The following is a 24,339-nucleotide window of genomic DNA, read 5'->3' as shown; positions in this document are numbered from 1 at the left end:
TAGGTGAGTTGTGGGTCACCCTGACTCACCCAGGTTCTAGGTCTCTGAGCACAGTTCTGTGAGAGAACGGAAACCCTGCGACATGGCGCCCATACGTTGGTTGGCCCTATAACATGACACTCGAGTAGTATATCATTCAAACCTTAACGCCTACATTCCCGTTTCCGGAAAACGGCAGTGTCGGAAAAACCTACCTATTTTTGAAATAGGTAATTTTCAAGCTTGAATCTATCTAAAACGGTTTCTTTGAATTACTACCCAGTTGTGCTACAAAGTATAATTTGTTTTTTCTAATTCCTGTGCTGACATGGCTCAAGCCGTGGACATCCCGCAGCATAGTCGCATTGCGGTGCGTGACCATTTGCGGATGTATGATGTTCCTTTGGATGGCTTGGCTGTGGTTCTGGTGGTGAGCGCGGAACATGCTTACCCGTACGAACTGTTTTATTCGCGGGTGACATTTCCGGCGGTGGACGCTAATTCTGGTGTGTTCCACACATACACTGCTTCAGATGTACCGGCAGCGTACGCTCCGTACAGAGCACTGGAGGTTCCTATTGACGCTTGGCAGCATGGAGTTTGGTTTGGTGGCGCCCTACCGCACGCTATGACCGCTCCGAGGTTAGGTCCTTTGTCCATTGCGGGCACTAGTTGGCCTGCTTTGGGTGGATTTACTCCTCACCCTAGACGTAACGCTTGTAACGTGGGCGAACTGCGGCAGCTTCATGAAGTCGCGGTGGGAGTGATTAGAGCGCTTGTTCATTACATTGGACGTAATGTTCAGGAAGCGGCCCCTAGAGGCGCACAGCTTCGAGCAGAACATGCTGGTCTGAAAATCAACCCGGTCATGGTTAATTCCGTGATGGGTAAAAAGCCCTTAGAAAAGGACGATTTTCCGTTCTGGCTTGCTGAGAAATTCGGCCAGCTGGAGGCTGTGTTTCCTAATACGAGTCCGGGTGATAAGCACCGGATTCTTACACTGAGTTTACTGAAGGATCTGGCTCCTGACCTTGCTGACTGTGAAACCTGGGGGGAAACTTTTGCAGCGGTCTATTCGAGGTGCTATGGCTCCCCGTCTGTGACCAACCTAGGTGGGGTCCTAAACGTGTTCAGGATGAACATGGACCGGAGGCGGCTGTTGAATTGGGCATGCGCCTGTGTGGCTCTTTTGAAGTGGTTTGCGGTGTGATCCTTGCGAATGTCAAGGGGGATGCAGTGAACTTTCAAGTTGCTAACGCGTTAGCGTTGGTTCCCGAGCCCGATCGACCCCGACAGTTAGCAAAGATTATTGTGCATGCTTACGCGATGGTGGGCCGCAATTCCAAAGGGGTTAAAACTTTTCCTGATAAAGAGAAGAAACAGCCCCAGAGTCAGACATCGGAAACTGGTAGTCAACAAAAGTCCAAGAAACAAAATTGGCCTAAAAAACAGAATCAGGGTAAGCAACAACAACAACAAACACAGGTTTCTACTCCTGCGTCTCCATTGCCTGCGCAGTCGGATCGTGTTTATGATTTGCGCGACCGCGCGATGATTAAATCGCCTGAGAGGTTTCAGGCTTCTGAACAACGCTCTCCTCGTTCCTTTCAGGACTCATCGGCTCCGTCAACCGGTGGTGGAGGGGGCGGCAAGGGCTGGGGTGGCCAGCAAGGACGCGGTCAGCCCCACCCGCGTTCCAGTGGAGATCAGCAGGAAGGCTCTACGCCCAAGAGACCTCAGTTTGCCACGAAGAAAGTCGCTGCCCTGACCGCGCATCGTTATGCCCCAGATAGTGAGAACGCGGCTTCGGAATCTGACGTGGGCTCTGACCTTGCTGGACAGCGCTGCAGAGATTACCATAGTGAGAGAGGCCCTCCGTCCACTGTTGAAGGTGACAGCGACTGAAACTTTTGTTGTGATTGAAACTGCAGATACGCATGTTGCTCCCCCTGAAAGACTTTTTGAAATTGTCCTGTTAATTGAAGGTGACATGCAGCGAACTGTAAAAGGGGTATTTTGGGAAAATCTCTCGTCTACGTATGACATTTTGCTTTCGGAGGCTGACTGGCCCCCACCTTTTGTTCTCGCAGCTCCGCGAGGGGAGGAGGTAATCCTGCCCAGCTTCGCGCACACTGTGCCGAGGGTGGAGGCGCTGCATTTTGCAGAAGAGTGGGCTCTGGCGCTTGCGCCGGCTGTGTACCGCAATCAGTGTGGCTGGGATAAATTGTCACCAAGCCATGAGATTCCTTTACGGTCACAGCCACAGCCTCAACCCCAATATCCCATACGGCGTGCAGCGAAAGCTTCAGTCGCGGCTATCCTTGAACAATTGGAATATCAAGGTGTAATTGAAACGTGTGTGTCACCGATGAATAACCCCCTTTTTACTGTGAACAAACCGGACGGGTCATATCGTTTGGTTTTGGATTATAGGCATTTGAACTCGCATTGCCGTAACTGTGCAGTACAGAATACGCACGGCTCTGCGTTAGTGAATAGTCTTGAGCGTAAACGGTTTAAAACCACGCTTGACATTTCCAATGGTTTTCATGCACATAGATTAGATGGTCTAAGTTCCCAATGGACCAGTTTTATGTGCGCCGGAGTGCAAAAAAGGTTTAAACGACTCCCAATGGGCTACAAGAACAGTCCGGGAGTTTTTTCCGCGCGCATAGTCTCTCTTTTGGAGAGCTTCGACCCAGTTGCTTGTTCGTATGTGGATGACATTCATCTCACAGACGACGATCTTTGGGAGCATCTGTGTCGAGTAAATAGCTTTGCTGACGTAGGTTACAAGTTTAACTTTGCAAAGTCGCACATTGCAGAGTACACAGTGTTGTTTCTAGGTTACGAGCTTAACCATGAAGGGAAGGGTTTAGCACCCCATTTCCTGGAGAAATGTGCACAGTTGTGCTCTCTGACAACACTGAAAAAATTACAATCTCTTCTGGGTTTTCTGAATTTCGGGAGGACTTACATTCCGGAATATGCCCAGCGTATCAAGCCTTTGTATGCTTTGATACAACCATCTTTTTCCAAATCATGCTGGCTGCCTGAGCATTCGGCCATTCTGCAGTCTTTGCAGGCTGATTTGCTCGCTTCTGAATACTTACAGACTCGTGATAACCAGACCAACCTGGTGATAAGAATTATCCCTGGGGCGGTGGGTTTCACGTACCTGACTTTTAATGAAGGAGATACAGTACCTGTTGCTTACAAGTCACACTTGTACACTTCGGCTGAATTGCGTTTTTCCACTGTGGAGAAAGTTTTAACGGCTGTGCAGATGGCAATTCTTAAGGAACGTGCCCTGTCACAGGGAAAGCGCATGTTGGTTGTTACCCCGTGCCCTGCCTTAGAGGCGGTTACGAAAGCCAGTGTACCTAATTCCAAAGCTTTGCACCCTCGGTGGATTCAATGGGCTGCGTCCTTGACGTCCCAGGATGTCACGTTTATTTTTGACGCCACCTTACGGTCCCAGGAGTATTTACAGTATGAGTTTGTTCATCCTGCTCCATTAGCAATGCGGCCGTTGGAGGATTTCCATTGCATCATTTACACTGATGGTTCGGCGCAGGTTGCGCATGGCTCTAAACATGCCTACGTTTCCGCTTGCGCCATTGTGGTCGGTGCCATGGTGAACGATGAGTTCAAGTCCAGTGTCGTGCACACGCAGACGCTTGGAGACTGCACCGCTCAATTGGCAGAGCTTCGTGCTCTGATGCTTGCATTGGAGTACGCAGATCCTAGTGTGACGACTTTAATCGTAAGTGATTCTTACTACTGTGTCCAGTCTTACAATGAAAACTTGTTCTTTTGGATTCAGAATGATTTTCGTGACTCCAAAGGTAGCACAATAAAACATAAAACTATCTGGGTCCGAGTGGCGGAACTTAAAGAGAAGCTGCCACTCGTGTTTGTGATTCATACTCTCGGTCATCAGCGCGTGGGGGTTCACGCTGTTGGCAACTCGCTTGCTGATGAAGCAGCGAAGTCAGCGGTATCAAAATACTTAGTTGCAGCAGTCACGAGGTCCAAAAGCAAAATCGATGATGACATCTTGGCAGCTGTAGCTGCAACGGAGAAGGGAGGTAAATATCCTGCGGGATTCCCTTCTAAATACACATACCACTTAAGTCCCGATAAGGTTCCTTATGTGAAAATCCCTGATGTTGGCGAACGTTTAGTTCCCGACTCGGATCGCAGAGCTGCTTTGATTACAGCGGCACATGAAGGTGTGGCGTCTGCGCATGCGGGCGTCTCGGCCACTGTAACTCAGCTACAACAGAGATTCTGGTGGCGGGGTCTGTACAAACAGACGCGTGAATATGTTCTTCAATGTGACATTTGCCAGCAGATTAAGCCTTCTACTGCTGCGCGTCCGCCTCAGACACAGTTGTACATCTCTAATAAACCGCTTGGTTGCGTTTATTTGGATCACTGCGGTCCTTTTTCTTCTGATACTGCGTTTAAGTACATCTTAGTAGCAGTTGATTCATGCACACGCTTTGTATGGGTATGGCCGCATCGAAGCGCTGATTCACGGACTGTCATTAAGGATTTGCGTGTCTTTGTGGGAATTTTTGCCTGTGGTACTTTCCATTCGGACCAGGGTCCGGCTTTCGCCTCTAAGGCATATAAGGCTGCTGTGGTTTCGTTGGGAGTCCAAGTCAAATTTTCAAGCCCCTACAGACCCGAGGGTAATAGTGTAGTAGAACGAATGAACCGCGACTTAAAGCAATCTTTGACAGCCCGAGTTATAGTCACTGGTAGAAACTGGCTAGCCCACCTCATAGGCGTGCAGCGTGCGCTTAATAATCTCCCTAGAAGGTCTCTGGGTGGGCGGACCCCATACGAAATGCTCTTTGGTATCAAGATGTATGTACCTGACCTTGATGGGCCGGACTACAAGGCCCAGGCCGGGGCCTTTGACGTAGATGAACATTGCAATGTTTTACAGAATCTACAAAAGACCAGAGACAGTCTTGCAAAGGAACATTTGCCCTCCACATCGGATGATGCGTTGCAGATCCCGGTAGTTGGCTGGCTACCCCAAGTTGGAGAACTGGTTCGAAAGAAGATCGATAACAAGAAAGAGTTTGGTCCCTCATATCGAGCACCAGTCCGAGTCCTTGGAGTGAAGGGCACAAGAACAGTCATTTTACCACCACTTCCAGGTCGTAAGGAAAACTGATTTATTTCTATTGACAATGTCAAGACACACAGGGTGGCCGATTCTTCATAGCATGACACCGGCTGTATCCTGTCCTTCCATGGTGAGGCACTCTGTGCTGGCTATTACATCTGGTGCAGAACAGGAGGTGTCCCTCGAGATGCCTGCCATATCCAGACCTTTATTAAATACTATTCCTGATACTAACATTGATGAGCTAACCTACACTTATCCTGCTGATTTATCGATGCCTGATTTGCAGACCCGTTTGGCAGGCCAGTCCAGATTCTCTTTTGACTCTGTTTCGGAAACATCAAAGAAACCCACAAACATTGCAAGATATGCCACGTTGTTCAAAAAACATTTTTTAATTCCGCCTTGGACATACATTTGGTTGATCCTATTTTCATTCTATCTTTTTATGTCAATTGGTTTTGTGTTTTATTTTTTCCGCCTGATCGATGGTCACTACGTTAAAGAAAGAACAGGAATTCGGTACCTTAATGGAACATTGAACCCTCTCTCCTCTTCACATTCTGCGCTCAGACAGAAACGAAACTTAAAGGCAGTTAACATTACAGCATGGCCTGTCCTTGATGGGATTGTGTGGGATGCGGTTAGGTTTCAGATACATGGGCCTACTGAAGTGATTAATGTTCCAAATGTGCTTAGAGTAAACATGGGAGATGTGATTAAACAAAATGTACGTTCTGATGATTGGGATATTCAGGCCGTAGAAGCATTATTCTCGGATTTGAAGTATTATGCTGCCTTCGATGCTGAGGATCTGTATACTGATTCTATTAATTATGGTGATTTGTTTTGTTTTCAACACTATGGTAATCATTTTTTACATAAGACAAATTCCAGGAGGGTTGCTGTGAATTATACACAATGGGAACATGCCCTGCTCCATTCAGTGGCAGTTCCAATACATTTCTGAAAAAATATACATATTTTACAGACTTTGATCAGTCTAATCCCGAGTCATTTTATTTTAAAATGACACAAAAGCCCATTTCCAAAGTTAGACTTACCGATACAAAATTGCTGTATTCGAAGTCCTTTTTAGACAGGTTGGCTGTAGATGGCTACGAGTTCTGGAAAGGAACAATTGACCTTAAATCGGTTTGGGGTACCAAAGATTGGCAGGTACAAGGCACTGAGGCTTTGCACCGTGCATGTCTCATCCCGAATCACATGTTGTTTTTAAATTCTACCATTTTCCAGACAACATGCTTTGGATTGGCTACTTCTAAAAAATTAAATACACCGACCATCCCAGATTTAAATGAATATACAGGTTGGGGTAATTTCACTGATTCCTCCATTCAAGAGTTGCAAACTCTTTTACACAATTCATCCTTTGACATTTCCAGTTTGGATTCCAAGGGTTGGCTGGTATGGCAAAAAAGTGCTGATTCTTGCCAGCGCCGTTTTATGGGTTTGGCTGAGGGATTCACAAAACTCAGGCCCGATCCACGTTTTGAGGGAGACTATTCTGTCACGACTTATTCTGTGGGTAAGCTGTGTCAAAATTGGTTACAGCATTCAACTTTAGCTGCAGTTAAACTACATTTGTCTCAATTACATGATAATGTGGATTTAAACGATTTTATAAAAGGCCCTGCTAAAGGTAGATCTAAGCGATTCCTGTATGCAATTTACAATGAAATTTGGAAAGTTAACCAGGTTGAGGCTGCTAAACGCCTAAGGGCTATTGATCAAGCTAATTTGGAAAAAGTGCTTGCAGTGGTTGATAACAGCATTAACACGCTTTCTTCCCGAATTTACACTTTAAATAATATTGTGTCTTCTGTTGTCGACATAGTACATGATGAAGTATCCGTGTTGTATCATGGTCAAAATCAATTGCGTTCTGTGATGCAGTTTGCGTGGACACTACAGACTCTTAAGTCTGGTCGAGTGCCATGGACTTTTTTGAACATATCATCATTATTTGCCCCGTTTAATTTGACTGAAAAACAGCGCATGTTGTCAATGAGAGATGCTACATTTTCTATGTTACATATTGAAAAATTAGAATCCCTGCCATTTTCGGTGGCTGAAGTAACTGCAGCAACATGGCTTATTCATGGTGTTATAACGTTACCTTTTGCTTTGTATAAATTTACAAATTGTATGAAATATATTGCCATTGGGCGATATGAACCATTAGGCAGTGCTTTCCTCCATGAGACATGGTCTTTACCATACACTTACAGATGCCTTAAGGATGGGAATGAAGTGAATCTGAATGGTGAAGAATGTACACAGTCCCCAGACCGCTCACTTATTTGCAGACACATCCAGTTGCATGGTTCTTGCAATCAGGACAAACCGAATTTGGCCTGTGTTTTGAAAGGGACCCCAGTTCCTGCAATAGTTCCCACGTTCACGTTGTTGTCCAACGGTAGTTATTTACTTTTAAATAACGAGTTTTGTTGTGGGTTAGAGGCTGGAATCGGATATGTGGTTACAGTGTCTGAAAGGGTCGTTTGCTGTAAGAATGTGTTGTATCCACCCACGCATGGGAATTCAGAAGTTTTAATTTGGCCGAGAATACCAACCTTGAGAGCTGAATTCAATGGTTTAGGCCGTATAAGAGCCCTGCCCGTGAAACTTATGTCCTTCACATAGCAAACACACGCACAGAAGTACAAGCTCTTTTAAGTACTGATTTGCCGTTTCATTTTTGCGAGCTAGTTCATCAAATCTTTAATGCCTCCTCCACATCCAACCTCGCTCATTTTTTTAAAATGGTTAGCAGTGGTCTTGTGACTACATTTGAAAAAGTATTTGGTATCATCCCTGCGTTCTTTCATTCTATATTCGCTAGTCTGTTTGGCGGATTTCCTGTTTTGCTGGCTTTGGCTGCAGGCGTTCTGGTGATATTTTATTTCATAAAACATGGATGCCCATCCTGCGCAAGGAAACGCACAGCACCTACTGATGCCGTTTCGCAACCGGATGCTTGATTATTATGGATCCCTGCCGCTTGCGACTTTAAGCACGGCTTTTGGATTATCTATCAGATTTTCCTATTTCACCTGTGTCCAGCCTGTGTTTCATTGCCTGAGCTGTGATTTCGACTGGGCCATTGATTTGTGTCTCTGTTTACCGACTTCTCCTGACGTCGACTTTGATCAGCTGATGTCCCCCGTAGTGGCTCATGAGTTGGTCTGTTCTGGCGAAAGGGTTATGGCTGTGGCAGCGATGCATGGACTAATGGGTCAGTGGGACATATTCGCAGCAGCGCATGACTTTCTGGCACAAAGCGTTCTCGAGAACCCACTGAGTTGTCCTCTGATGATGCTAGAGGATTCAGTACTGGAGGAGCACGTATGTTCTTTCCCATTGCTTAATTGGATGGCTGAACTGTTTTCGGATGATGACAGTGATTTCATGTTGGAAGCTGTTGCTACATATTTTGCATATTCATTCAACGAGGAATGACTTTGAATACTTCCATCTATATGGCACGTGACTTTTTAGTAATTCTGAATGGTGCCAATTTCAGTACGAACATTCGAAAATTTTTCATATGTTCAAGGCCTGTTTATTGTATTTAGGCCTCAAGTTCGACTTTTTATATTTTGTGTGGCCACTATAGGCATTCATACATAGTTTTTGTATTTTTTAAATTTTACATACATTACATACATTTAGCTTGGCTCAATATCATTGAACTCTGCTTTCAAGTCTTGCCTCTCATAGAGTATTGGCTTATATATTTGTCTTTTGACCGTCCTCGGACCATTGGGGGGGTGTCATATGGTTATTACGTTTCCATAGGTTGTGTTAAGTTAGCATGTGCTTGTTAAAAGTTTAAACGCCATCTTTTCTTTCTGCTTCGGTTTGCACACGACACCTAATTGTTATTACAGCTTTTAACCTAGAAGAAAGATGTGATTTACTTCAGAATAATATATTATTGTACTGGTATCAGTCGTGCCTGGGACACTTGGTACAACTGTCTGCACACTGAGAGCTGCACACTCTAACACAAGGTTATTGTAGGCCTGATCCTCGCACTACGTTAGTCATAACACAAATAATGTTTGTGCCAACTTTGGGCTTTACGTGAGTTCAAGATACAGTTACAGGGAATTGAAAAACACACTTGATGCTGGACATGCTGAGAGCTGGTAGCTGTTGATGTGATCTCCTACTACTGAGAATTTGAGGTATGGGTTCGCCCAGCTAAAGCCCAAATGAGACCTTCTTAGATATAATATAATATGCTAATTAGGGTGCGCGAAATATAGGTGATACAGAATTCTATAGATTTTGCATCATAATATGTTATCACAGTTTGCTTATTATGGATTAGTGACTATGCTGCTGACTCTGATTTTTATAATATGTATGTTGGTATTATACAAGATACTGCGTTTGAGAATGTTGCATTGAAAAAATAAACATTTCAAACTTGCACGTGTTCTCATTGCCTCCCAGTTTCGGTTTGGAATGATAATATAACGAAAGAGTGTTCATGTGTTCCACGATACCTGAGGTATTCTAAGTTCATGTTCTGGATTGTCTAAGACATCGGGAAGTCTTCACTGCCGATGAGATACTGTAGCTAGCCTGGTAAGGGGATTTCTGAAACTTAGGTGAGTTGTGGGTCACCCTGACTCACCCAGGTTCTAGGTCTCTGAGCACAGTTCTGTGAGAGAACGGAAACCCTGCGACAATATACTCTAAATAACACTGTACCCCCTACTAAATGGTAGTCAAATAATAAGTGGAGTGAACAAAAAATGGCCAGAGGGTCGCGCACAATGAAAATTTAAAAGGTTCGAGAAAGTGAAAACATGTAATGAAAAACAGTATGCTCCACAAAGTATAAGGGTTAATACCGTTGATAAGTGTATGCCCGGTTTGCAATGCAAGAGCATAATCAACCAATCCACAGAGGTGTTCTTCCCATCAATGATTGTAAGGCTAGATGATTTGACATAGTTTGCAAATGCAAGAATATGCTCATCCAGACCACATGGTTATATTCCATAAGGCAAAGTGTAAGATGTATAACAGATCTACATGTCATCAGAAATAATACAATACATACATGCAAATGAATATACTTGCGATGAGCTTACACACACTTGTAAACAATGTGAATGCTAGCAGTTCCTGGAAGAATACATAATGAAAAAAGGCAGTGCAAACAAAAGATAAAAGGTTACAGACGTCAAATGTAAAAAGACAAGTGAATGACAAATACTGAGGGTACTAATAAAATGCTAATACAATCCCATGCCAGGAAGCTAGTGTCATGTTGAACATATACAGACATAACGTGCTAAAAGAATAGCCAACGTGATACAGCTCTCAAGATGATACAATAGCAATGCAAGAGGAAAAAGTAAATTACAAGAAACAAGAGAGTTCTAGTTTGTTATTGAGACCTTTCGGCATGAGAGTATCCAGTAGGTCTAATATAGTGTCAATAGCTTAGACCTGTCCCTATCAGATTGTATCTTCACCACCTCTAAAATTGTGCGCCTCAGCTGGGCAATTGTGTGCTGATGCTCATTCCAATGTGTGGTTAACGGTGAACTGAGGGTCTTGGTTCTAATCCGGCTATTATGTTCTGTAATCAGAGTGCGTAGGTACCTTCCGGTCTTGCCAACATAGTACAGTCCACATGGACACCTGATCACATTCTGACCATTGCAGTCTGCTGAGAAATTCAGATGAATGCATTTCCCTGACCATGGTGAAAAACATTCTGACCAGTCAGCATGTTGTTTCAATGTGAGCAGGATAACATTTCAACATGCCTTTGTACTCCACCTAAGTTGCTTTGATTGACCTAGTAAGTATCTTCTTCAAGTTGTGTGATCCCTTGAATGCAAAAAGTGGAGGACTGGCGAAAATCCATTGAAAGTCAGGTTCAGACTGCCGTAGTTCGCAATGTTTCAGAAGAATGCGCTTGATCATCTGTAACAGTGTTGAAAAGGTGGACGCAAAAACCTCCCTAGGTGTCACCGGTTTAGTTTGTTTCTTCAAGAGATCCACTCTTTGTAGGGATAGGACCCGTTTTCTGCATGGTCCACCACTTCACTTGGATACCACGTGCCAAATATTGCTTTTTGTATTCACAAAGTGTACTTGCATATTCGTGTGAGTCCGAAGTGATGCACTTAATCCTACTGTATTGAGAATAAGGTAGATGTTGTATGAGTGATGGAGAATGAAAACTGCTGTATAGCAAAGAATTATTGCGGTCAGTGGATTTCTTGAAAACTGCGGTCCTGATGTTGGTACCCTCGATCTGTATGTTGACATCCAGATGGGAGATACACTGCTGGGCCATGCAGAATGTGAATTGAATACCCAGAATCTTGCTATTCAATGCCAATAAACAGGTTTCAGGGTCACTACGTGGACCTTGCCAAATATTCAGAATGTCATCAATATACCGTCGGTATAGTTTCAGATTTTTGGTCCATCCCTCATCCGATGAGGTAGAATGTGTTTGGTTTCAAATTTCATCATGAAAATGTTAGAATAACTGGGAGCACCAGAAAAACCCATGGAGGTTCTGTTGGCTTGAAGATAATAACTGTTTCTACTTGAAATAGTATAGGCAGAAATGTAATATGACTAGTGGGAAAATATTATTTGCTTGCAGCTTATCCTGCCTGAGGAATGCCCATTCTGCTGACTCGATTCCCTCTAGGTGTGGAATAGAAGTGTACAGAGCTACCACATCCACGGTACATAGCCAGATTTCCACAAATTCAGGTATTTGAATATCCTTTAACGGTTGTAGAAGGTGAGTGGTGCCCTGTAAATACAAAGGACCCGTTTGTACGATGGGTTGCAAAAATGAATCAAAATAGTGACCCAGTGGTTCATGAATGGAATCGCACCCTGACACAATGGGTCTGAAAGGTGGATCATGTATGTTTTTATGGATCTTCGAGAGTATGTATAATGCAGGTCTACGAGGAATGGAAAAATACTCTTTGGCCCAACATTGTAGGTTTCAAGCTGACCATCGTATAAGAATGACAGCAGTCGCAGTGACAGCAGCGGGGGACTCCGATGCACTTTTGATGGGCTTAAGGAGCCCGTCGGAGGGCACGATAATACCCTAATGACGGCAGAGCTAGACTCGGCTTCGACTCTGGGATTATAATGGCACTTTCCGCCTTCCCTTTCCTGGCGGTCCGCCTACCATAAAAAGACAGACAGAAAGTAACTGGGGCCCCTAGCAGGGCCCCTTTGCCCCCTGGCTCTCCGCTATGGGCCCTTGGGCACCTATGGTGGCCCACTAAACTTCCCTGCACTGTGTGGTGTTTCCAAACATCCATTTTGCTATGGCAGCTTGTGCTGCGGGTCATTTCCGCCCGCGGTTCAAGCTGCCATACCAAAATGGATGTTTTCGACAGCCCTACAGGTGGTCGCATCCAAATTGTGAGGTCGGAACCAACGACCTATGGTCGGGCAGACGCAAGTCCACGGAACATCGTACTTAGGCCCTTTATTGTGAAATACTACAAGAAAAAAGAGTTTCTGCTGTGAATCCAACTGTGCCATTATATTTGAAGAATGTGACTACCCTTACCTGTGTAGTCTGGTTCACCACATCAGCAATTTTCAAATGGCCCAAAATGTACCTTCTTATCTACTGAAAAATAACGGAAATTGGAATCCTACTTTTCTTTTGTAATCTGCATTAGATTCAGTTTCATGTGGATAGGCTCATCAAATTGAAATCATCTTGAATAACTCACCAAACCATAAACCATTAGTCCCACTTTTTGTTACTGAAAAACGTCCTCAATAAATTCCTAATTTTGATTTCCATCTTCAGAGTGAACCTAAAGCTGTTGGATACACCTTATTTTAGCCTAGGTTGCCACGAATCTTAACACCCTTCTCCCAAACATGTATGCACTGATCAAATGAGAACCATTTTGCCGTCAGGAAACAATGATAAATAGTTTTTTGTTCAGGCCAGATTTGCCAGGCAATTTAAAATAGTCTGGGAAGTGTTTCTAAATATCAATATCACACCACAAGCTTTGAAGACCATGTTTCTGGCTAATGTTATTGATAGCATACCTGCTGCATAAAAGAGAAAGAAATCCCCAAAAACTGCAGGATACCAGATGCTCCTAAGCCCACAGGTGATTTATGGTTACTGCTCCATTGGGACATGGTAATTCATTAAAATGGGTAGACTTACAATTGCTTGATTTTGTATATAGCATCACAATGCTCTTTGATGGAACATTTTAACAGACAAAACCCCATACTCAGAGCCAGTCTCCACGGTTAACAGAGCATAGTGTGACCCATGATGATTTCAAAAGCCAAAATGAATAATGTAGAAGCTTATCAATCCTCTCTCTTTTCAGCTTCGTAACAACTACATTCTTCAACAGCTTACCTAAAAGTAGGCAGGTAATATATTAAAAGATAATTGATGAGAATAGCAAATGTTAGACCCACTGAGCTTGACAGGGTTATCACAATGCTAGAGTGGATGCACTGGTGCCATTTTCACTGGTGCTAGTACCTCCCTTGTGGAGTGGCATATTTTGATAATATCAACCAGCAATGGAAGGCGTTCATAGACATTCAGTAGTGATAGTGAACTGGTTTCTGTATCACTGTTGGTCTAATTCATCTGGGCCGTAACTGTAAACGGAACTGAAACAGACATTGCAATTAATTCCTTCAGAGTTAAATTTGACCTTGGGGAAGACCGATCAAGTTATCATTTGGGCAGATATCATCATGTATGTGGCCAATATTCTTTACAGAGAGATTCTATTTGCTTTTGTCTTAAAACAAGTCCCAGTCCTGGGATTAACATTAGTAATATGGCATGTTGCTATTCAGTGGAAAGAACATGTGGTGCCAGTGTTCCAATCACAGAATAAAGATATGAATAAAGAGATGTTAGCAGAAAAATTAAGAATTGTGGCAGTATGAACAGACCCTAATCTAGGTAATGAACTAATGGCATGGAAAGAGATACATAAAGTACATGTCCATATTTAGATAAACTTAATTGAGAACTATGTTCCCTCACATTCAGATTCATGTGCACCTGTAATCTTTGTTCAATAACACATTCCCTCCACTGACTCCATGAGTACCTCTGTCTAAATATAATAGTTTATGAATGTTTAACTGTGGTAGCGACTGCAAATGTATTGCAGCCTTTTGAGTTGAGTTTCTTTTAAATGCTTGATCTTTGTTATCAACCCAATAAAAGTTTCCAAGAAAAAACAGTTTGAGCCCAACTATATTTCTGTGATATAATGTTTGCTGTTAGTAAATATCAACATTATTAAGCATTATAATCCTTGACAGAGATCTTTACTAGATCTGACCGTCAAGAATTGATATTTTTACAAAACAATGCTACACAGGTAATCACAACATTGCTAAAATTTTAAGTGATACACAAAACATTTTCCCCCCTTACATTATCTTGAATCACCCATGCATATTAATGATCCTAACATTGTGTTACATTATACTTGGTGCAGATGTTGGAAGTAACAAAGTTTGTATAATGTACTTAAAAATCAACTCAGGCGATCGAATATGTGTATCATCTATGGGATGTGTAGTAGGAAGTTGAATGTTACTAACTGCTTTAGGCATCTTTGTGGAAAATTAGATTTCGATGTGAACATTGCCGGCGCCATCTTGTCCAAACCTGGGCCCGTATGAGCGTGTAAGCGGCAGCCATCTTAGACACCCTGGCCACTTCCTACATCGCCGATCGCCTGCACGTCTCCCTGACCTCGCTAACATCCCTCGCGCACTGACAGCCCCCCATGCACACACATGCCTGAACCATAAACACACCTACAGCGCGACCCTGCCCCGGAGCCACTTCCCGTGCCGGACCCACATACTCTTTCATCCCTTTCACACAACAGTCCCTTTGATAACCTCTTCCCCAGTACCCGATTGTTCGACCCGATCCCAGGCCATCACCTAGCCCTGCGGATACAGTTTATTGCCCCCATGCTGTAAAATCTCGCCTTTCATCAAAGGAGCCGGGATTAATCAATGTCACCACCCCATGAGATCCGACCGATTGCGCACATTTCGGTTCCCAACGGAATGTCCAGCTGCGCGATAGTCATCACCTGCTGAGATTGGGGTGGGGACCTCTACTGTGAATACGTGTGGGAACGGGCCTGAAGCAGGGATTCCGGGGATTTCTTACTGTACTTCAAAGTAATGTTAAGAATGTGTCTTCATGCAATAAAACAATAAGCTACAGTATAAGAGGCCAGGCCACAGAGATGCAGTTAGAGCACCTCGAGACGATACCCAGTTTGTCCGATCTGACGTGCTTTGCTCTGGAGAAATAAAACCCCATTTCCTGCTTTCCAGTTTCCAGCGCCCGCCTTTTATATGATAATTATTGAATGGTTCAGGGGCGACTACCGCCAAGCAGTGCTTGAGAATATCTAGAGAAAAACTGCTTTTCCACATCTTTACATGTATTCATCAGAGTTATATACATTCTATTCTAAAACAATGCACACGCTGACGGAAACTCAGCATGTGGTGTAAAATAACTCAGAGTCTGTCTTCATTTTCTTTTCACGTGACATACCATGAATTCTGTATGAAGCAAATGAGAGCTTGCAACGGTTTCCTGAAGTTTCTGTCTTGTAAGGACACGGCTGGCTGATTGCAGATACTCCATAGCTACTTTTTCACGCGGCGTGGGCACAGCTGTAAAGGGGTCAACAATACCCAAACCACTCATGTCTAAGGTTAATGACACATTGGACCCTCTCCTGTAGGAAACATAAAGAATGTGTGAGTTAGTGATGTATTTCACTTATTTACAACACCACAAACATACCTTGAAATACTTCTTATAGTAAAACAGAAAAAACTTTGCAACATCTTGTTCTTGCCCCAGTGTCTACATAAATACATGCTGTTTAACTGAATGCTCATTATCACAATGATAGTACTTAATATCAGGTTATCGTACTCGATGACTGTATATTTGCCACCAAAGGCAGTTAAATATTGTACTAGCAACACCATGAGAGCTATTATTCCAATGCCTAACCGGAGTCTGGTAAGTAAATTTGTATTGATGGATATCAGTTTGTAGCATTTAACTCATGAATCAGAGCCTATGAACATCCTTCTTATGCTTCTTGGCTATTTTGAAGTATTGTACTTAAAAAGGCAGAGCCATGTTAATAAGTAGTGTTTTCACACTCTGTCAGAGCAATGACTATCAGAGAAACAATCTTAGGAGAAATAATAACACAAGTCCTAGTCAATAGTGAAAGAACCCCTTTAGCCTCTGAATGTGCAGGATTCCTTTGGACACTTTAATGATTGTCCGAAAATAGTGAAAGGATTATGTGAAAGTATTGGTTGGATTAAAGGCTTAACCCCTTCGATGCTTGTGACAAGGTCAACTCGTCATGGGTGTTACCTGCGCTGTGCGTTTGACGAGTTGACCTTGTCACATAACATGGGATTTTAAAAATTGCAGCGCAGCACGGGAATGTGCTGTAGCAATGATGAGGTTAAGGCACTTTGAGGGTTTATTGAGTTATTAGGGAATGCCTGCAGACAGTGTTAAGTGTCTGTTGGTAAACAGATCTACTGCATCTAATATAGACTTACTGTTGCCTATGGGGCCCCCTGGTGCATGATTTGTTGGTTTATTGTCTGAGTTCTCAGCTCCTCCTGGTTTAATATCTTCTCTCACTGTCAATCTGAGGAGTTGTATCCTTCCACTGCAAATGTTTGAACTTTGAATTGCAGTACATATGGAGCTTTTTTCTTTTTTTGTTTGGCTATTCCTGCTCTCTCCCCTTGTCTCTTTGGCTGCCTATCTATAAATAGATTTCTAACCATTTCAATATGGCCATCCATGCAGCACATTCATGTGTGGCAGCCTTTTTGGAATGTTTCTTCTTATGTTTTAAGAAAAATTATTTGAAGCTGGCCACCAAGCTTGCTCACGTGTGGATAGCAGTTATCTCTACATGATTTACTTATTTAAAATAAAAGAAAAAATTCAAGATAGTAGCCAATTTCAAATAACTTTATTCGATTCATGTGAATAATAAAAGTATGTCTTTCATACATAACATAATTAAACAAGACAAAACTTTCTATACAGCAATTGGGATGAGTACATATATAAATTTGCAATTTAAAATGTTAGACAGATTTTTATAGTATTCAACATTTTCTCAGTCTATTACCTGTTTACAGAACACATTTAAAACCTAAAATCACTTGAGGCCCAGTTCCCCCTATCACAATTCATATAGTTTCCTAATTAATAAAGCAGTTCTAATGAAGTTGAGCACAGCGCTGCAAATAGCAGCAGTGGACAAAGATCGTAAATAATTAAAACCTTCTTGATAAGAACAAGGGCGAATTTCCTTCAAGATAGGCTTAATAAAGTGAGCCCTTATGTCTTTATATAGCGCGCAAAACAGCATAAAGTGCATTGTGCTTTGTTGGGCTAAATTATTGCAGGGACAGGAAGTCAGTCTCTCACACCAACTTGCCTTTTTAGGAAAAGCCACTAGAAAGTGCAATGTGCAAAGACGAAACCTTGTCAAGAGGAAACGTGATTGTGTATGAATAGTAAAAGACAAATAAAATAGCATGACGGCCCGTAAGTTAGTATCTCACTAGTGAGGTAGTGTGGCTCACTGGTTAGAGGCGGCAGACCCGAGAGCAGAGGACGGCCCGGGACCAGGGTTCGATTCCCGGCGCGGCAGGTTTCTGGACCAGGGTCAGCGGACTCGATAATTCTCTCGCCTCGGTGCCCACTCTGATCAGCGATCACACTCGGCAACTCTGGGCATTAGCTTGCCTCATCCTCACTAACGGCCCCACCAGACCGCCGGGGATGCCTGGTCTCACCCTGGAGATACCCATTAAGGGACCATCTCTCAGGGAAGCCAGGAAGGGTTTTGCAGCGGTCGAAGCGCCTTGGGACCCTCCGGGTAAGTAGTGCGCTATATAAATGCCTATACATACATACATACATATACATTGTCCCGATTGGACATTCTTAATTAATTATAATACGCATTTTTTATAGTTAATTTCATGTTAGATTGTATGCCATCAGCGTTATCATAGTAGTTTCCCAAGCCAATCTTATTAAAAGTATCTTTGACTAAGAGAGCCGGGGAATAGACAGGGCCTTTTCCAGACTCATACAATCTCTAATAATCGCCCTGGTGAATGATAACTCCTCCGAAGTCCACACTTTCCCCCATAGAATCAGTGGGGGAATGTTTACTCTATCTTTAACATAGTCCAATCCCACTTCAGTATGACAGAATTTTGTGAGAGAGCTCATGGGAACCATCAGCAATCTATTTAAGAATTTATTTTCCAGAATTTGTATCTGGCTGCATTTTTGATTGCCCCATACTCCTGCCGCATAGGTTTCTACTGACAGGCATTTTGATTTATATAGAGTTAGCATTTCTGCCACCGGCTTATGTTCCAGCTTGCACGCAAAGCGGAACAGAGCCTCTTTGATTCTACTGGTGTGTTGAACCTTGGCTGCAATCAAATAGTCCCAACTCAGTTTGTTGTTAAAAACATTCCCCAGATATGTGAAATTAGGTACCTTCTCAATAATCTTTTCTTTTACCACAAATGTTCTCGTTTTTGTCTGTTTTGGGCCACAAACCATGATAAAAAACGTACTGAAATTTACTTTTAGGTTCAGTGCCACCATAAAATCAGTAAAAGCAATCAAAGCTTTTTGAAGGCTATTGGCTGTTAGAGCCATCAAAACTGTGTCATCAGCATATGACAATAAGGGAACCGGCTTACCTACTATGTTTGGATAATCCAACTGCTGTTCTAGTAAAAATTTCTCCAGCTCATTTGTATATAAAAGAAATAAAAAAGGAGCCAAAATACATGCCTGTCGTACACCCTCTGTAGATGCAATAGGCCTGGTCTTCTCTCCTCCTGGTTCATAATATATAGAGACAGTGGTTGACGCATGCAACCTACATAACAGGGTAATGAGGGCTTCCTCAAAGCCCATTTTTTCCATAAGTGTCCACATCTTCCCCCTATTGATTGTGTTGAAAGCACTGGAAAGTCCATGAAGGCCAGGTGGATTGATCCACCCTTGGCCTTCATGTACTTACCCATGAATAGGGACAATTTAGGACATTGTTCGTTCGTTCCCATCCCCCTCCTGAAACTGTATTGTGTGTGGGATATAAGACCAGAGTCATTGGCCCACGATTCCAGGTGAGAATTACCCTCCCCAGGACTTTGCACGTAGCATCAATTAGGGAAATAGGCCTGTAGCATACAGGATCATTCCTGTTACCTTTCTTATATATCGGTACCACCACTGCCTCTTTCCATGAACTAGGGATGCGGCCCACTATTATTGCTTTAAAAACATTTACCATCAACAGTGCCAATAGTTGGGGGTTGCCTTTGAACATATCCAGGGCACCCTATCTGGCCCTGGGGGTTTTGCAGGAATACCCCATGTCAATGCATCTTCAACCTCACCAAGGGAGATAGATAAACAGAGTTGGTTCACAGTTTCCAAATTAATAACAATTTTATCGCTTTGATCTTGCGGTGATACACCTTTTGGGTTGAATATATTTGGAAAATGAGCTACCCAAGATTCCCCTGTTATTGTCTCTTCCATGTTCCTTACATCATTTGTGAAAAGGGGACGATTTATGACTTCCCAGAAGCCCTTAGAATCCTTGAGACCGCTGGCTCTCATCAGAATTTCCCAGGCGATTCGTCCTTCCTATGCCCAATTGCTTGTTTATAAATTTGTCTCACAATCCTAATTTAATCCTTATCACGGGGGACGATGTGCAAGTCTTTTTAAAGAACTTTTTGGGCCCTGGAGCACTCAGCATTAAACCATCTTGTTTCTTGTGGTTCATTTCTTCTTACCGATCTTGTCAAATTATTGACCACATCTTTACAGATTTCTTCGAAACACTGTATGACCGCCTCCGGGGTAAAATAATCGGATAAGCATGTCATAAACTGACCAAAATTAGATTTCACAATGTTCTCAAATTGTACAGCATATATTTTGCTCCATTTTAGTCTCACCCCCTGATTGGGATTATAATTCAATGAGTATTCATCACTGTTACCCGTTAATGCCATTATATGCAAGCTAGCAACAAGAGGATTGTGATCACTAGTGGGGTAAAGTTCTACCACGAAGCTGTCTACCAGGTGGGAGAATTTTCTACATATCAGCATAAAGTCGATAGTACTTGGTCTGCCACCACCCAGGAATGTTGGATACTGTATGGGCGGGGCACAGACCAAAGTATCAACAAAGCATAGGTCGTTAACTACAATGATGGTATTTAACGCTTCACCCTGCGAAGTATGTTTAAAGTGGGAAAGCGGTTGGTTTTCAATGTCTAAAACCCCACATACCAAAAGCGTACTATATTGACATAAAGTACAATTAAAATCACCCCTCAGAATATACACACAGGAAAACATTTAACCACAGCCTTATCAATTTCCTCTTTGAGAGTATTAATGACCCCCCAAACATTTTGATCAAAAATATTGTAGTACCAGTTAATCAGTAGTATTGAGACATGAATCAAGTTAGAGATCAGAATGATCTGGTACCAGGGAGAATCAACTAAGTTCTCTATCTTTATTGATCCATATTTAACAGAACTCAAGGTCACTAAACCTCCTTTTGCCCTCTCTGCAGTGGATGGAATTTCCTAAACGTTAAATGAACAGAAACCGTCAATAACAGCATCATCCCTTCTCCATGTTTCCTGGGTGCTAATGATATCAAATGTCTCAACATATTGTAGCTAGGCCGCATCTGATTTTCTAGATCTAATGCCCGCAATGTTCCATGAAAACAATCTCAGTAAGTGAGCATTTTGATGGTGTGCAGCTGCCCCTACCCCACCAGCACTAACAGTGGGCTGCACTACTGGAGCAATCTTTGTATCCCTACTAACCCTCCCTTCACATTCTAAATGCAAGCGTTGTGGGTGGTTTAGGCTGTCTTTTAGATCAGATGAATGAGAAAAGTCCACTGTACCGTTTAATAGATTTGGGACTATCTCAGATTTGTTATTTGGGATATCCATTTTCCCTGGACCTCTCACATTTGGGGCCAGTCAATCTATATCGCCGAGACCACTTAATGCCTCCTAACGGTTTGGGTGCTACCAAGGAGGGTACATAGAATGCTGTTTGTCTTGCCTAGATCTCTCCCTTTCTGCACCAAACCACGGGGGTCTGGGTGGCTGGTAAAAGAAGCCCAGCGGTAGAGTAGAAACCCCCCTTGAACACACGGACCAAGTGTTTTTCCTTTCTAGGATTGTCTTAACTAGGCCTGGGGATCTAAAAGTTAGTACTATGAGGTCACCTGAAAAATTCTTGATGGATTTCTCCACCCACCCAATCCGGCGTGTCATTTTGAATTCCGCAAACAACAAGTCAATCCCCATCCTATCGCTCAAAAAATGTAGGGACTTGTTCCTCAATGAGGACCAGTGCTCTGGAACATCGGGCGACAATAGGGGAACATTAGCTAATATTACGGTATAGGGGGTCGCTTCTGGTGGTAAATGAAGGTTAGTGTGTGGGTCTCCTGGGGTTCTTTGATCAGGCAACATACCTTCTATTATACTTGGGATCTGGTGTCTCTCATTTTCTGAGTGATTACCACTTGGAACATTTGCAATCTGGGCATACGTAAGGGTTGGATCCTTTACCTGAAAAGGGTCCTCAGCGCTATTCAGTATATGTCCTGCCACCCTTGCACATGGCAGGTCATTCTGATTACCAGTTGTATTAGGAGGTTTGTGTTTGCCCATAATCCCATTCTTAACATTACTCTCCACCCCGTTACTTTTTGCCATATTTTGGCTACTGCTTATCACTGGTTTTTCAAGATTCGATAACCTGATCTCAATGTCAGTCAGCCTTTGCATTAGTGGGTCTAAAGAGCTGCAACTGTGGTTTCTAGCTTTTTCCAAAAATCAACCTCTATTGGGATTGCCCAGCCCCGAGACCGTTTCAACATTGGCTAAAGTAGGCACCTGAATATGCTCTATATCAGCAGGTTTGTTCCTGCGCGCTAGAGGCTTAGGCAAAAGAAAATTCACATGATTAGTTTTAGCTTTAGCTTTTTGATCCAGTGTAACAACATTTAGCCTGGTCGATTTTCCAGGATTATCAGGATTATTACATGTGTCAGGGACATCCATGATTTCAGAGTTCGAGGCAGTTGAGTATAGTCTGCTATTTTGGGATGCATTGACTTCCAGATTTATATATGAAACAGGGGCAGTAGCAAAAGAAACAATAGGAGCAATTCTGTTATTAGTATTTTGGGGTTCAAGAGAGAGTCTCTGCTCTGTAAGTTCGATTTCATGAACAAGTGCTGACTCTGCCCTTTTTAGAAAACCATCCAATGTCCCCACTACACCCTGCCCATTTCCAGACTTAGCCCTACTCATGTTACACTCACCCTAGGCAAGGCTACAGGGAGGCGTATTAGTATCACAGTACCTTTGTAGTTCAGCGTTGGTTAAACCAATACTGTTGGTGGTTGTTAATAATGTGGCCCAGCCAGCCTCCTTCGGCCTCTGACGGGCGCAGACTGGAACCCGCACCCGGGTTTCAAACCCCTCCTCTGATTGGCTGATTTATGGCTGGCAGCAAATTCGCCCGCTCCGGCTGCAGGAAACACCAAACACCAGGCAGCGAGCAAGTATCAAGAATTTTTAAACCCCTCCTGGTGCTCTGATTGGCTGAATTGTGGCTATCAGCAAATTTGGTGGTTCCGGCCGAAGGAAACACCAAACACCAGGTAGGGAGCAAGTATCAGCGGAACCCGTTGAACTTAAAATACACAAACATAAACTCCTGTTAATAAGCGTCCTTTCCAATGATCAATATTCCTTCTGGTATTTTTCAATAACCGTAAAGGCTGTAGCATCCCTCCAATGGAACACTGCAACCTTGTAGTTCAGGTACAGTCTCGTGGGATGGGGGTGGATTTGGGGGTAGGGTGACCCCGCCGCCACAGGTTGTGTTCGAGGGGGAGGGGGAATGGTGGCGCAGGCAGCAGGCCCGTGCACGCACTCTCCAGTGAGGGCCCTCACCACAGGCCGAATCTGCCTCCACCTTGTTCTCTCAGCACCGTCAGATATCCTCCGCAGGTTCACCGGGCCCAGCAAGATGCTGCAGTCTCTTGACACAGCGAGGAAGGAAGCAGCCCAGCCATAGTCTCCGACTCCTCGTTATAGCTCCAACGCGAGCAGACAGCCTCACAGCAGGGTATGGGAAGGCCGCACCGCCCCGGCCCGGCGCGAAGTGACTCCGGCAGCGGTGAGTGTCAGGCTGCTCGGGCAGTTTGGAAACAGCACAGTCTCCTGCTTGAGTCAGGAGGGGGCACGGTCCTGGTCGCAGAGTGCGGCTGTAGGTAGCAGCCCTCTGGTTCCTGTTCCCTTCTCATTCAGCCTCCTAGCTCTATGGCTTCAAGAAATCCTAGTAGCCTCTTGCTCTGGTTTGTGCAGCAGCTCTCTTGGAGTGATTTTTTTTAAAACAAACAAAAAACATTCCAAGATGTCTGCTGCAATTGTGTGCACATGCAAAGCAGTCACCTGGATACAGCTACCATTATTGGTAAAGTTAAGAGGTGTCATGGGTTCGCCAATACTTGGGGAAATTATTAAAGTTGTAGACGCTATACATTTATGGATATATATTTAATAGAGTCCAAACGTTGAGATATTCCAAAAACCTTTCATTATCTAAAGGATGGTTAAGGCTTACAGGTGTAAAAGGAAAGACAGTGTTTCTTAAATAATGACTTTGTTAGGCATTTGCAGAAATGTAATCCACGTGTCAGACACTGGAAGAAAGTACACAGACAAAAGAAAATTGACCCAACCCATTCCTTACCCTCTGCATGCACATTGTAGCCATTATACATAAGACAACAATGTAAAGTTAGGAAAATGTAGCTTCCTCACCTTTCATTCATGCAATTACTATCAGGCATAAGTGATTTATATGAGTTGCAAAGATGTGTGTTTAACAATTCCAATTTATAAAGTATGCACATTTATTAGTCAAATTGAACCACTGAATATTTCACAGGTGTAACCTAGATCACTGTG

General features: G+C 43.3%; 1 protein-coding gene across 2 annotated transcripts in view; it reads right to left on the bottom strand.

Moving 5' to 3' along the window:
* Nucleotides 1-24,339, bottom strand: part of PTPRR (protein tyrosine phosphatase receptor type R) — a 945,480-nt gene that overhangs the window by 256,691 nt on the left and 664,450 nt on the right. For both annotated transcript variants that reach the window (XM_086921858.1, XM_086921867.1), the window contains one exon: nucleotides 15,762-15,948. In XM_086921858.1, coding sequence (XP_086777984.1) covers nucleotides 15,762-15,948 — 187 coding nt within the window. The remainder of the gene's footprint in view (nucleotides 1-15,761; nucleotides 15,949-24,339) is intronic.

The sequence above is a fragment of the Lissotriton vulgaris genome, chromosome 1_1 (genome assembly GCF_964263255.1).
Source record: "Lissotriton vulgaris chromosome 1_1, aLisVul1.2, whole genome shotgun sequence".
In the NCBI taxonomy this organism is placed as follows: domain Eukaryota; kingdom Metazoa; phylum Chordata; class Amphibia; order Caudata; family Salamandridae; genus Lissotriton; species Lissotriton vulgaris.
Note: the sequence above shows the minus strand (reverse complement) of the source record. Positions and strands in the feature narration are given on the sequence as shown.